The sequence below is a fragment of the Macaca fascicularis genome, chromosome 20 (assembly GCF_037993035.2).
Source record: "Macaca fascicularis isolate 582-1 chromosome 20, T2T-MFA8v1.1".
In the NCBI taxonomy this organism is placed as follows: domain Eukaryota; kingdom Metazoa; phylum Chordata; class Mammalia; order Primates; family Cercopithecidae; genus Macaca; species Macaca fascicularis.
This window is the reverse complement of record NC_088394.1, coordinates 69,356,128-69,370,035: the sequence shown is the minus strand read 5'-3', so window position 1 is coordinate 69,370,035 and position 13,908 is coordinate 69,356,128. Positions and strand designations below refer to the sequence as shown.

Below are 13,908 nucleotides of genomic sequence, written 5' to 3'. Positions count from 1 at the left end.
GAAGTGGACTTTTGGATACTTCGTCTGCCCTGCTTTCCCTGCTTCAGAGGGTGAGGTGATGTGAGAGTTGAATTTGTATCAGAGACCTCACTGAGTTCAGTGAGATTAGGCTTTACTGAATGACTGGCTGGTTCTCCAGAACTTGAAGGCAGTAACATTCGAAGCCACTCGTAGGGTGACCCACTTGATCCTGGCTTGCTTGGGGCTTTCTTGGTTCTAGCACTTAAACCACTACACCCTGGAGCTCTCCCAGTGCTGGACAAACCCAGCCAGCCAGTCACCCTTTAAGCCACTTTTTACGTTTATTAAATCTCAATTAACAAAAAATATGTTTGGGTCAATTTGCTTTAATTAACACTAAATATGCCACATCATCCTGAATCAGGGAGGGTAGGTAATCAGTGGAGAGATTCCCACCTGAATTTACCACTATGCCATTGCAAATTCAAATACTTTGAAAGGTAAGGTAGGAAAGTTATTTAAAATGCCTACTAAAGGCCAGGTGTGGTGGCTCACGCCTGTAACCCTAGCACTTTGTGAGGCTGAGGCAGGTGAACTGCCTGAGCTCAGGAGTTCAAGACAAGCCTGGGCAACATGGCGAACCCCATCTCTACAAAAAATACAAAAAATTAGCTGGGCATGGTGGTGCATGGCTGTAATCCCAGCTACTGGGGAGTCTGAGGCATAAGAATCGCTTGAGCCCTGGAGGTGGAGGTTGCAGTGAGCTGAGATCCTGCCACTGAACTCCAGCCTAGGTGACAGAGCAAGAATCTGTATAAATAAATAAATACATACATACATAAATGCATAAATACATAAATAAAAAAATTTTAAAAAGCCTATTATAAAACAGTAGGAAATGCTGTGAATATAGTGAGCTGGAGAACAGAAGACCCAACTAATGGTGTTCAAGTTTAAATTATTTTAAAGCCCTTACTGGCCAAACCATGTCTACTGCCCTGATGAGGCCAGCTGGGTGCCCAGTTTTCAACTGTACGGCAAAGGTTTTCCTTCCCGAAAATTATATGTGGAGCTGGAGTAACCCTCATCTGGCTGGAACTCTGTATACGAGAGTGTAACATGGTCTTAGTGTTAGTGACATTTATTGCCAGGCACTGTGGCTCAACACCTGTAATCCTAGTGCTTTGGCAGGCTGAGATGGCAGGATCACCCGAGACCAGGAATTCAAGACTAGCCTGGGTAACAAAGTGAGATCCCTTCTTAAAAAATAAAATAAAAGAAATTAGCCAGGCATGGCAGTGCACACTTGTAGTCCCAGCTACTCAGGAGGCTGAGGCGGGAGGATCCCTTGAGCCTAAGAGTTAAGATTACGGTGAGCTATGATTGCACCACTGTATTTCAGCCTGGGTAACAGAGTGAGACCTTTTTAAAATAGAGACAGGGTGTTGTGTGTGTATATATATATACACACACATATATACACACACACACATATATACACACACACACACACACATATATACACACATATATATATATTTTTTCAAGTTTTCAGGGAGCAGACAATTAGAATTCAGTGGATGATTATAAACAGGAGAGTTAGTGACTTCAGGGAATGGGGTAAGAGGAAAGGCTGGGTGGGAGGACTTAGTCTGAAGCTTTCTGGGGAAAGTAGATTTCAAGGAGCTTGAAGAGAGATTCATAGAGTGAGAGGTTTCCCTGACCCATCGTCCTATAACTGACGTCAGGAACAAAGAGCCAGAGACAGTCTATAGCTAAAAGGGCTGCTCAGCTGGGGTTTGGAATCCGCCAAGACAGAAATATTCTGGTACAAAAGGCTAGTCCTGGGGTCCAGATACAACCGGAAAATGTAAGTGGGAAGACAATTACTAAAGTCTAATTTAGACTTCACCCTGTGTAATGCCAACATAAGGGCTCAGAATCTGTGTCTGCCTTTCTGTGCAGTTTATACTTTGAGAATTCTATGCCTGGAAGCTCATTGGCTCTCACCTTCCCAGTGGTGTCTAGGAGAATGTCACAGGGAAAGGAGACTGGGGCCAGAAGGAAAGTACATGGGAGGAGGAAAAGCCTTTAGAGGTAAATTTCCTGATCCCTCTGTCAGTAATTCAATAATGGCCAAATTGGCCACGGTTCGTCATTTGGGGCTGCCATAGACCATTTCTTATCTCGGCAAACTCAGGTCACCAATTTGGCAATTGACGAATGACATGGAAGAGAACCACTGGGGATTTCCAAGCAAATAAAGTAAGTAGCCAGCAACCTTCCAATAAGCAAAGTTAAAATGTTCGTTTTGTCCCCCAGTGGGGAACTACTCCAGTGTGAAGTAGTACCTGTGAGGTTCCTGGGGAGATCGAGGCAGATTTGGGGAAAGATTCCCTCTCCACTCAGAGTGATATTTTCTGGGTCCAGGTGGGCGATCTGTATCTGGAAACTCCTTTTAAAGACCTCAGGAACTCCAGGAAGGTAGTAAACTTTCAATGCCTGCTCTTGATGTGAACTGATAAAGCCCTACGCAGTAGAAAGACCAGGAAAGGGAAAACGAATGTGCTACAGGCTCAACTCATTAAATTACTTAAAACAACAACGATAATGACAGAGTAAACCTAAAAAAAGAAGGAAAGGAGTAAGAGATTTAATGAAATAGAGTGCAAAGAAACAGAAGAGCTTCATACATCTAAAAACTGGTTTTTTGAAAAAAGATGAATAAAATACACAAAACTGGTAAGACTGATTAAGAAGATAAGGAGAAAAGTCACCAAAAATGTAAAAAGAAAAATGGTTCATAAATATATAGTAAAATAGTACATATATGATTATGAGAAAACTTTATGTCAATATATTAAAACATTTTTGTGAAATTAACAATTTCCTAGAAAAATATGAATAACAAAATGTAAAAACCCTGGAGTGATCTGTATCCTATATAGAAGCTGAAAAATGAAGATAATTACCCTGACAAAGGAATATACGGCATTTGAAGCAAGTTCTGCCACTCCTTCAAAAAACATATAATCAATTTAGTTTACGAGCCATTCAGGAAATAGAAAAGACAGAAATGCCCATTTTTTTATTCTGATATCCAAACTGATCAAATGCAGCATGAAGAAGGAAATTTATGAACCAACGATCACTTAACAAAGGAACAAAAATTGTAAGTAAAATGTTAGCTAAGTGAACCCAGCAATATATGTATATTTAAATGCAGATGGTAGCATATAGATTTTTTTTGGTCTTCCTTTTCCTTTCATTTTACCTAACAATATATTTTACAATTAATTCAATATTAGTACATCTAGAGCTGCTCCATCCTTTTTAGTTGCTATGTATTATTCCATTACATAGTTCTAATATATTTTTAAAAACTAGTTTCCTACTGACAGACATTTAGTTTGTTTCTGACCTTTTGCTATTGCCATTACAGATTATATAGGAAATAATCTTATAAACACATCATTTTGCAAATGTAGGAAAACGTATGTAGAATAAATTCTTAGAAATGAAATTGCTGGGTCAAAGTGTAATTTTGATAGATAAGGCCAAATTATTCTCTACAGAGTTGTTATCAATTTACAATAACTGCAGCAATGTAAATTCAAATGCTTTAAAAAACTTTAGAAAAGGGCAAGGAAAACATAGCAGTTATGATAGATACAAAGATGGAATAGAAACAAAACTCTAAGGAAATTTTAAAAATAGACAAATGAAATACGACAAAAGAAATAATAGCAAGCATTTCAGTTTTGCTAATCATAAGAATGTGTTAAACGTTCCTACTGAAACTTAAGGACTCTCAGAGTAGATTAAAAAACAAAATCCCAATACATATGTTTTATGAATGATAAGCCTAAAACAAAATGACATAGACTATGGGCAAATTATGTAACGCAAAAAGAAAGCAGCAATCACAATATTAAGACCAAACAAAGCGGAATTCAAAGCAGAGCATTCAAAGGGAACAAGAAGGCAACTGAAGGCAGACAGAACACACAGTCCATGATGAACGCTTAATAGTCATGAGATCTTCTGTGTCAACACAGAAACAAAAGAGTATAAAACAAAAAGGTGCATGTATTTGTAGAAAACAATAGAGAAATGGACAAAAGTTTTATATACCACTCTTGAGTCTTAGAAAAATTAAACAGAAAAAGATACAGAAGATTTTAATGTTATAATTATTCAGGTTAATTTAGTAGAGATTCCAGATATGATAATCTGGATTCTATAGCCCAGGTAACATTATTTTCAAACATTTATTAGTATTAAAAATCACTTTAGGTCATTAAAATATATTAATAAATTCACTAAGTAGGAATTTAGAGGACCATATTATCTGATCATGATTCAAAAAACCTCAATATTAGTAACAATTTAAATAACAAAAGCAAAAATCTTAATCATTTGGAAATTAAATAAAGAAAAATGTATTTTAAATTATACTTGTAAGTAAAACTATAATTTAAGACAACTATAATTTAGATAATGAAAATTATAATAGTTAAATATTAACATGTATAAAACACATAAAATTGACATCTACTTTATCTGTAATTTTCTTAAAATATAAGGGATAAGGCTAAAGGTGTCCTTAGGCAAATGGATAGCCTTACATTTTTTCATTATTAACTAAGAAAAAAAATAAAAGTAGGCATTCAAGTCAGGAAGTTAGAGAAACAAAACACAAGAGTGAATTTGGGCCGGGTGAGATGGGGCTCACGCCTGTAATCCCAGCACTTTGGGATGCGTTCAGGAGTTCAAGACCAGCCTGGGCAACATGGCAAGACCCTGTCTCTAAAATAAATAAATAAATAAATAAATAAATAAAATAATAAACACAAAAATTAGCTGGGTGTGGTGGTGCATGCCTGTGGTCCCAGCTACTTGGGTGGCTAAGGTGGGAGGATTGCTTGAGCCCAGGAGGCAGCGGTTGCAGGGAGTTGAGATCTGCACTCCAGTCTAGGCGACAGAGCCAGACCTGGTCTCAAAAAGAAAAACAAAAAAACAAAAAACCAAAAAAAGTGAATTCAGAAGATTAGCTAAGACAAATTGGGAAAAAACCAAAAGGGGAGTTGACCTAACAGATATTAAGATGTATTTTTAAAGCCATAGCAACTAAAATAGTATAGCATTAATGTAGGGACAGACAGAGCAATGAAGAATAAAGAGACCAGCAGTAAACCCAAATATGTGAGATAATTTAGGGGGAGAACAGACTTTATCATCAAAGACGATGGTGCTCATTATCTTTGGATTTACAAGATTATGAATAATTACACTTTAAAAATATTTTCCATTTTTTTCTATAACAATTATGTGCTATTTTCATAATGAGAAAAATTCAGCAAATGTTCCTTAAAACTGGTCGATCAACATAATATGAACAAGGAACCACTTTCTCTGTTTGCTTCTGAAACCAGTTTGGCTCAGCGCAGTCTGCTGGTGTTTCACACCTGCTGAAGTCAGTGGAGAGGAAGCCCGTGGGAATTACAAGGGCAGTGTGAAGACATCGGTGGAAATAAACTAGTCTCATTATCACGGAAAATAAATCCATGCGTTGCATTTGTCTTGTTGATTGCTATATCCCTGGTGCCTGGAAACTGGCTACTGAGGGACTAAATATTTGTTTAATAAGTGAGTGAAGTGGCTTGGATTTATTATTATTTTTTTTCTGCTTCTGAGAGTTCTTCAGTTTTAATAAAAAGAAAAAGTCACACTTGTAATCCTGGCCATGAATACTCACCTGCATCGGGGTGGGACTTGTAGGTTTGAATTCGGGCCCCTCCCACTGTTTACTTACGGAGAGAGGCAGGATTAGTGGCACTCCAGGGAGAAGGTTGTCTGGAGAAGACTGGGGGTCAGTCAGAACTTTGAACTCAAAGCCGACTTTCCCCGTGTTCGTCAGCGTGATTTCCCTCTCTGTGACGTGGTCAAACAGCTTGAAAGAGAAGGAGATGAGTGACTCCTTTGCCACCCACTCTTGGGACGTGGCTTTGATCGTGAGAAAGGTGCAGAAACACGCCTCATGGATAAAGGTGTGACAGCTCCTGATATAAAGACTGGTCAATCTACATCTCAGCATCACAACAAATGCCTACTGGGGCACTAGACTCTGGAAGCCTGGCTCTTAGTTCTTCTAAGAACCAATTTAGTTTAGGTATGGCTGTGGGGCTGAGCATTTCACCTTCCTGGGTCTCAGTTTTTTCACTACAGGAATTTGTAATAGAGAATCTTAAAGTAAGATTTCTACATTAAAAACATTTGCCTTCTGGATTCTGTACTGTAAGAAAAACAAAAGATTTGAGTTTAGAATGTTCTAGAATGAATTTTTCCATTCAGATGGAGAACCATGGGTGTAACAGGCTAGTCATGTTCTTTTTCTTGGAATTTTGCTAAAATAATTCACCAGCTGGGTTAGCAGGCCCAATAACCACAAACAGGCCGCTTTGGGGGTCCTTAGGAAAAGCTAGGGTGAGGACTGACTGCTTCAAAGACTATACTCAGAGGAGCCAAAACCAAGTGCCCAAAGGACCCTGGAGACAAGGAAGGAAAGAGAATTCTATTTGGTCAGCATCATGGAGATGGTCTCAGTAGGTGCTAGGTGAATCAGATTTTAGGCACAATCTTTGATCTATAAACACACATGCATGTGCACGATTCAGTAATTATACATGAAGGAGCTATGTAATGGAGATTCAATCCTCATTGAAATTTGGTAGGAGATATGGTCTCCAAGTGCATAACACAAAATCTGATTGGGAAGAGAATGTGTACTGATGGAATTGACAATTATTCCAAAACAAAAATGGGAAAGTATATTATATTATGGCAAAGATTATCATTAAGTGCCAAGGGAATGTAAAGTAAAAGATAACTGTGGAAGGAGCTGAGCTGGGTCTTATGGGATATAGAGGTTTGGGCTTGGTAGAGTGGAGGATGGGAAAGATAAGGTAAGAGAAAGTGTAACCTCATGAAAGGCTGGGGTTCACTGGGGCCAGTGGATAGACCAGCTTGGCCACAATGAAATGTAGGGACTATAATAGGGAATTATGGGAAGTAAAACTTACAGTGTAAAGATCACCAGTTAATACAGAGGCTTAGGATAGCCTCACCCAGGTGGAGGAATGGGCTCTGACCCAAAGGAACTCATGACAACGGATAGCCAACTCTGATCCAGCACAGCACTGACCAGACACTTTAAGCAAGGACAACTCCTGGTGGGATAGGCCTGCTACTCCATTCCCACCTTACAGATGAGGGACACTGAGGCTTGGAGAGGTGATGTGTCCAAGATCATGCAGTCAGGAGGAAGTAAAACTGGAATCCGAAGAGGAAGTAAAACCAGAATACAAAGAGGAAGTGAAACCGGAATATGAAGAGGAAGTGAAACTGGAATACGAAACCATGCTCTCTGGTGAATATCACGTTGCTTTGCCAAATGCTGCTGGGCTTAATTGGTCAGGGACTGATGGGATGACAACACCATTTTGGAAAATGTCGCTGGACTGACTAAATCAGAATCTGCACTTGAACAAGACTCCCAGGTGATTCATAGGCACATTACAGTGTGGGAGGAACTCCTGTAATAATTTAGGCATGGCTTGATGAGACCCTGCAATGTGATATCAGTGGCAATGGGAAGAGAAAACTGACTCAGAGAGGGACCCTGGTGATGAGTCAGCAAACCCTGGATGCTTAGAAGGATGTGGAGAGGTGAAGGAGAGAGTGCAGAGGAAAAGCCTTGGAGATTGTGAACCCAAGGGTGGAGAAAATGGTAGTGCTATTGAAAGAAATGCAGAAGTTGGAACAGGCTCCTGGGTTGAAAGTGAAGAAGTGACCTTGAGCATCTAACATGCTCAGTTTCAGGAGACGATAAGAAAAGCAAATGCAAGTAGCTGGCAACAGTTGGCAGCAGGAGGATGGTCAGGGTTAGGGAGGCAGATGGGAGATCAAGGACAGGGGTGATGGCAAGACTACGATGACTGGGGTTCAGGAGAGATTTGTTTAAGATGCTTAAGGCAAAACCAGAAAATCTCCACCCGACGGTTTGCGATACCTGTAATCCATAGTGAATATCCTTGGTGTCAAAGGAATAGTTGACCAGGGACGCCTCTCCCTTTAGTGTTATTTCGTAGGTGGGTCCTTCTTCCACTTCACACAGAGCTTTAGCTTGTGCAATGATGTTAGAGTGTCCATAGAAGGTGAATGACATTTGGTGGCTACTGTGTGGCTGCAACACTCCAAACAGGGGCAAAATATCAAACACCTGCAGAGAAAGTCATTCTATAAGAGAGCAGCTGATGGGATGAATCCCTGCCAAGGGTAAGTGAAAGTTATGTCAATTTACACATTAATTCCAGTCTTTAACTCATTTGATAGAAGGTAGCCCGGCACCCTGAAAACACACAATGGTAATGATGGTAACAGTGCTCTGGTGAGATTTAAGTTTCTAATGTGCGGCAGGTGCTCAGTTAGAAAGAAAAGTTAGTGTCTGATAAGGTCAGGATTCACACCGTGTCACTTACTTCTTCTATCCCGATGGAAAGCATCTCATTCTGTTCACAGGTCTGTAGGGATTCCTGATCCTCCACCTGGCTATGGCTTGAGTATATTCTTTCTATTTCAGCAGAGCTAATTTTTATTTCCTAGAAATTAAAGATGTGAGGAAAAGCTGGCAAGCATTCAAAATGGATCATCAACTGACAGAAAAATAAAGTATGTTGTATACGATTATAAAAATAGTACATTTTTTCCCCAGGGAGGTAATTGAGCAAATGACTATAATGTACACACAAGGATGTTTATGGCAGCATTACTTATAACAGCAAAACTTTGGAAGACAACTCGGTGCCCATCAATAGGTGGTCACTTTAAAGGAAGTGTGTGTGGTACGTCTATCCATGAAGGATAATGCATGTATATTTATGGATGGGAATGATGTGCACAATATATTATTGAGTGAAAACAGTTCCATTCATGTGAAATTACATATGCCTCATGTGTCTGAAGGTGTGTGTGTGTAAATTCCTTCAGAGATTTGCATAGGCAAATAGAAATATCTGGGAAGTTGTTTGCTAAGAATTTCATTAGAATTTTTCTCAGTGGGGTAGAAAGAAGATAGGAGTTTTGAGGATGTTTGCTTTAATTTTTCTGTATTCTTGAGTTTATATGTACACATACGTACATATGTTTGTACACATATATTTTATTTTTGAGACAAGGTGTCTGTCACTGTCACCCAGGCTGGAGTGCAGTGGCATGATCAGAGCTCACTGCAGCCTCGAATGCCTGGGCTCAAGTGATCTTCCCACCTCAGCCTTCCTAAAGTAGCTAGGACTGCAGTCGTGTACCACCACACCCTGGGGTCTCGTTATATTGCCCAGGCTGGTCTTGAACTCCTGGCCTCAAGCCATCCTCCTGCCTTGGGTCCCAAAGTACTGGGGTTACAGGCGTGAACCACTGTTTCTGGCCTATTCTTGAGTTTTCTATGACAAGCATCTTTGAAAATAGAAAAAGAAGAATTAACATTTAAAAGACAAATGTTTTACATACTCACACATACTCATTCTAAAAAAATTTTAAAATACAGAAAGCTCCAAGGAAAGAAAGAAAAATCCATCTCAGGTTATACTGTAGATAAATATTATTATATATTATATATGTGTATATAAAATATATTATATGTGTGTATATAAAATATATATTATATAGGTATATATGTATATATAAAATATATTATAAATATATATGTATATATAGACTGTGTATTATGTGTGTGTATATACTTGTATTCTGATTTTTCAGTTGACCTAATATGAGTGCCATCTTCCATATGACTGAACATTCTTCACAAACATCACTTAAAGTATTTTAGAAAGTTGATTGTACACGATACAAATTTAAAACATTCAAAAGGATATACGGTAAAAAAATTTTTAAAAAAGACTCCTATCCCTATAGTTCTCCGGTTCCCCCCTCCTAAGGTACCCACTGTCCAGTTTCCTATATGTTCAATTAGTTATTCCTCTTCATTCAGCTGATATTTACTGGGGACTTACCAAGAACCAGTTCTATATCCTGAGGATATGATAGTGAACAAAACAGAAAAAAATTCCTGCCCTCATGAAGATTAAATTCCAGAGATATTCCAAGCACAAGCAAAGATGCCTATGTAACTGTTTGAGAGGTAACACAGTAGCTAAGAGTAAGCCAGATGGTCAAGTCTTCTAGCTCCCTGGCTTGATGCACATGTCCCTGCATTGGTAAAATGGGGAAAGATGGTGGTACCCACCTCACAGGGGTGCTGGGAGAAGTAAAACAGTTAATGTAAAAAACTGCTTTGCTGGGGCTGTGGCTCACGGCTGTAATCCCAGGACTTTGGGAGGCTGAGGCAGGTGGATTGCCTGAGCTCAGATGTTCAAGTTCAGTTTCACCCCAGGCAACATGGTGAAACCCTGTCTCTACTGAAATACAAAAATTAGCCAGGCATGGTGGCAGGTGCCTGTAATCCCAGCTATTTGGGAGGCTGAAGCATGAGAATCGCTTGAACCCAGGAGGCAGAGGTTGCAGTGAGCCAAGATGGTGCCACTTCACTCTGGCCTGGGCAACAGAGTGAGACTCTGTCTCAAAAAACAAACAAACAAACAAACAACAACAACAACAAAAAACAAACAAACAAACCAAAGCTTAGATCAGTGCTCAATAAGTGTTGGTTGCTTTAATAGACATTTTTCTTTATACAAATGGTAGCACACAATGTACTTTGTTTTGTTTTGCACTGAGTATTTTTTCTTAATATATCAGAGATTGTGCCAAATTAGTATGTAGAGAACTTTCTCATTTTTTAAAAAGAATTTCATAGTATTGCCTTGTGCAGATGTAATTTAGTTTATTCAGACGGTCTCCTATTGGTGAAATTAAGTTGTTTCCAATATTTCTTGCTTTTACAAACAAAGCTGCAGCGTACAAGGATGGTTACATGCTTTATGCAAATGCGGAGGTGTATCTGGAGGATAATTTCTAGAAGGGGGACAATGCATTTTAAATTTTGATATACTTGCCACGTTGTATGTTATAGAGGTTATGCCAATTCATACTCCTACCCACACCGTAGGAAAATCCCGCTCAACACTATTTTAAAAGATTGCATCACATCATGGACATAAAGCAATTTATCTTTCATTATTTTTTCATTTTTTTTTTCTATTTCTAAATGTTGTAACAAGCATCTTTGTATGCACATCTTTGTATCTCCAATAGTTTGCTTAGGCCATCATTCTAGAAGGAGAATTTAAGGGTATTAATTTTTAAGCTCCTTCTGTTTTTGCTACAGAATTATTAAGAAAATATTTTTCCTTTAGTATCCTCTATGTAGGGTGTAGGAACATCACAGGATCACCAAGGTTTAGGGATAACTGGCTTTTCCGTTGTAGAGAAGATATATGTGCTGAGGTGTCCTGGGCTCTCACTGAGTATTGGCTCTGGGTGTTTGGCTGGGAAGAAATGTGGGTAAAGCTATATGGCTTTGTCTCAACTAAACCCAAGCATTGCACTGGCCACTCTGCTCCTGGTTCTGCCTTTGTTTTATGGGAAGGACCCTTGACCTGCCTACCCTCCCCAGGGAAAGGACACCATACATCTGAGATCACACTGGATGCTTTCGTTTTTCTTGGTTCTTTTTCTTCAGGCCTGGCATCTTCATCCACAAGGATAGTCCTGAGAAGTTTAATGAGATGCAGAGATTCACTCATTGGGCCGTCATCACCACAGTCTCAGGTGCATAACTGCCCTGTCTTCCTCTTCTCCCTCTACCACACCCCCATACGTAAGGGGGCTTCTCAATCAAGGGACACCTTTCTCAAGAGGTCAGCTGGTCAGGGCTCTGCTGCCCTATGCCCCCAAACATGTGGTCTAGGCCACTGAACTTGTCAATTTTTCACGGGGCTCAACCCTTCTTTACTGGCCCATCAAGCCCATGTCCAACTTACAAAAAGTCCTAGGAAGCTCTAGCAATTCTTCAGACAATGTTGTTTCCCTATTTATTGGAGCATTTTATTGTTATTAATGTTGTTTCCCTATTTATTGGAGCATTTTATTGTGAGGATATAATGTTTGGCGAATTGTTATGTCCTTTCGTGCTTGCTACCCTGGACCCAATACTGGCTGTAGATCTTGGACATATGTAGACCTTGGACAAATGATAGGAAGGGCTCAGTCCCCCAGGACTCATGATGGTACCTCCTCCCTATCCTGTATGTCTACTCTGGGGCCTACACATAGAAAACACTTATTAAACTGTTGACTGGTGACTGGATGAATGAACCAATGAGGGATGAATATTGAGAATGTAAGACCGTGTAAAGAAAAGAAAAGCTACCACAAAAAATCCATGTTGGCTTTGCATTTGCACTTACTTAACAAAACCATTTAAATCCATCTCGGGGATTGCTGGTGAGCTGGCAGTCTCTGAGGTTGCTGGGATGTACTCCATCTGGGCCAGTGGGGCACTGTAGGGCTTCTTCGGCAACGTCACAAACCTACCAAGGCATGGGACAGGGAATGGGGGGAGACAGGAGACATCAGTTTTTGCAAATCAGTGCTCAGTGGGCTCTCAGTTTCTAAGGCCAAACTCCAAATCCCAGACCAGGCAGGTCTCGCAGGGACCACCTTACACCCTCCCTTGAACTTGCCTTCTTCAAATCTCAGCTAAGGTTTCACTTGCTCTTAAAAAGTTTTCTGACTACCAGCCTCGGCCCAATTTCTTTCCTCTAAGTATCTACAGCCCCCTGGGCTTCCCCTTTCACACTTATTTTTACCATCCCTGCTAGATGTGGACTCGCTGAGGACTGGTATCCAATATGGTATCCAATCCAGAGCAGGGCCTGGAGTAAGTAGTCGGCATGGTCGTGAATGAATGAACCACTGGGGATCCTGCTCCCAGATCACCAGAAAGCAGGGCTAAGACTCAGCTGAGGCCTGGGAAGCACTCTCTGTTAGGGGCCTGGAAGTGCAGGCTCGGGTTTCTTACATGACCTTGCCTCCTAAATGTGACCTTAGTGCCTTGCTGGCCATACCCTAGTCCTGGTCCCACCACTAAGCTGTGCTGCCACTCGAGTTCTCTGAGCAGAGGAACCCAGGGGAAAAGAAGCAATTGTACCAGCTGGTGCTGAAGCCCATATGTCCAGGTTCCAGTGATTAAAAAGCTCTTTGGATGTGACAAAGGCCAAGGTGGTGGGGTCACCCCAATTCTTCCTGTTTCTCCTTGGTACGTGGCTTTTTCTGGAGCCATCTCTGCCCCTCCCCAACCTATCTCAAGCCCTTGATGTTAATTTCAATCCATTTCACTTATATATTCATTCTGGCCCCATCTGTACTCAGAGGCTCAGCACAAATGTCATCCACTATGTGAAGCTTCCACCACTGGCCCATCTCCCTCCCTTGGAAGCTTCACAGCATTTCAGCTGCACTTCTTTTAGGACCCTGTCCACTCTAACCACCTCCTAGAGGATCATTTCCTAAATTTCAGGCATCCCACTACCATCCTTGTGATTTGTAAGCACACACTTTGATGAGTTATATACACATCTGTGGAACTATCACCACATTAACACACAGAATGTTTCCATCATCCTAAAAAGTTGCCTTGTGCAAATACTCATCTGCTTAATATCACTAGAGATTAATTTGCCTACGCTTTCATAGAAATGGAATTGGGAATATGTACGAATGTGTGTCTGACCTCCTCTGTTTGGTGTGATGTTTTTGAGATCCGTCCATGTTGTTGCATGTAGCAGTGAGCTGTTCTTTTTTTTTTGCAGCAGTATTCCATAGTGTGGATGTTTTCCCACCTTCTTGTTGATGGACACCTCGACTATTTCTAGCTTGTAGATGCTATGAATCAAGTTGCTATGAACATCCGTGTAAAAGTCTTTT

General features: G+C 40.3%; 1 protein-coding gene across 1 annotated transcript in view; it reads right to left on the bottom strand.

Annotated features, from left to right (window-relative positions):
* The window catches only part of HYDIN (HYDIN axonemal central pair apparatus protein), a 375,746-nt gene that overhangs the window by 164,691 nt on the left and 197,147 nt on the right, over positions 1–13,908 (bottom strand). Inside the window, exons 23-28 of the mRNA XM_015443164.3 lie at positions 12,390–12,512; positions 11,613–11,691; positions 8,502–8,621; positions 8,033–8,242; positions 5,777–5,914; positions 2,313–2,490 (exon numbers count right to left, since the gene is read on the bottom strand). Coding sequence (XP_015298650.3) covers positions 2,313–2,490; positions 5,777–5,914; positions 8,033–8,242; positions 8,502–8,621; positions 11,613–11,691; positions 12,390–12,512 — 848 coding nt within the window. The remainder of the gene's footprint in view (positions 1–2,312; positions 2,491–5,776; positions 5,915–8,032; positions 8,243–8,501; positions 8,622–11,612; positions 11,692–12,389; positions 12,513–13,908) is intronic.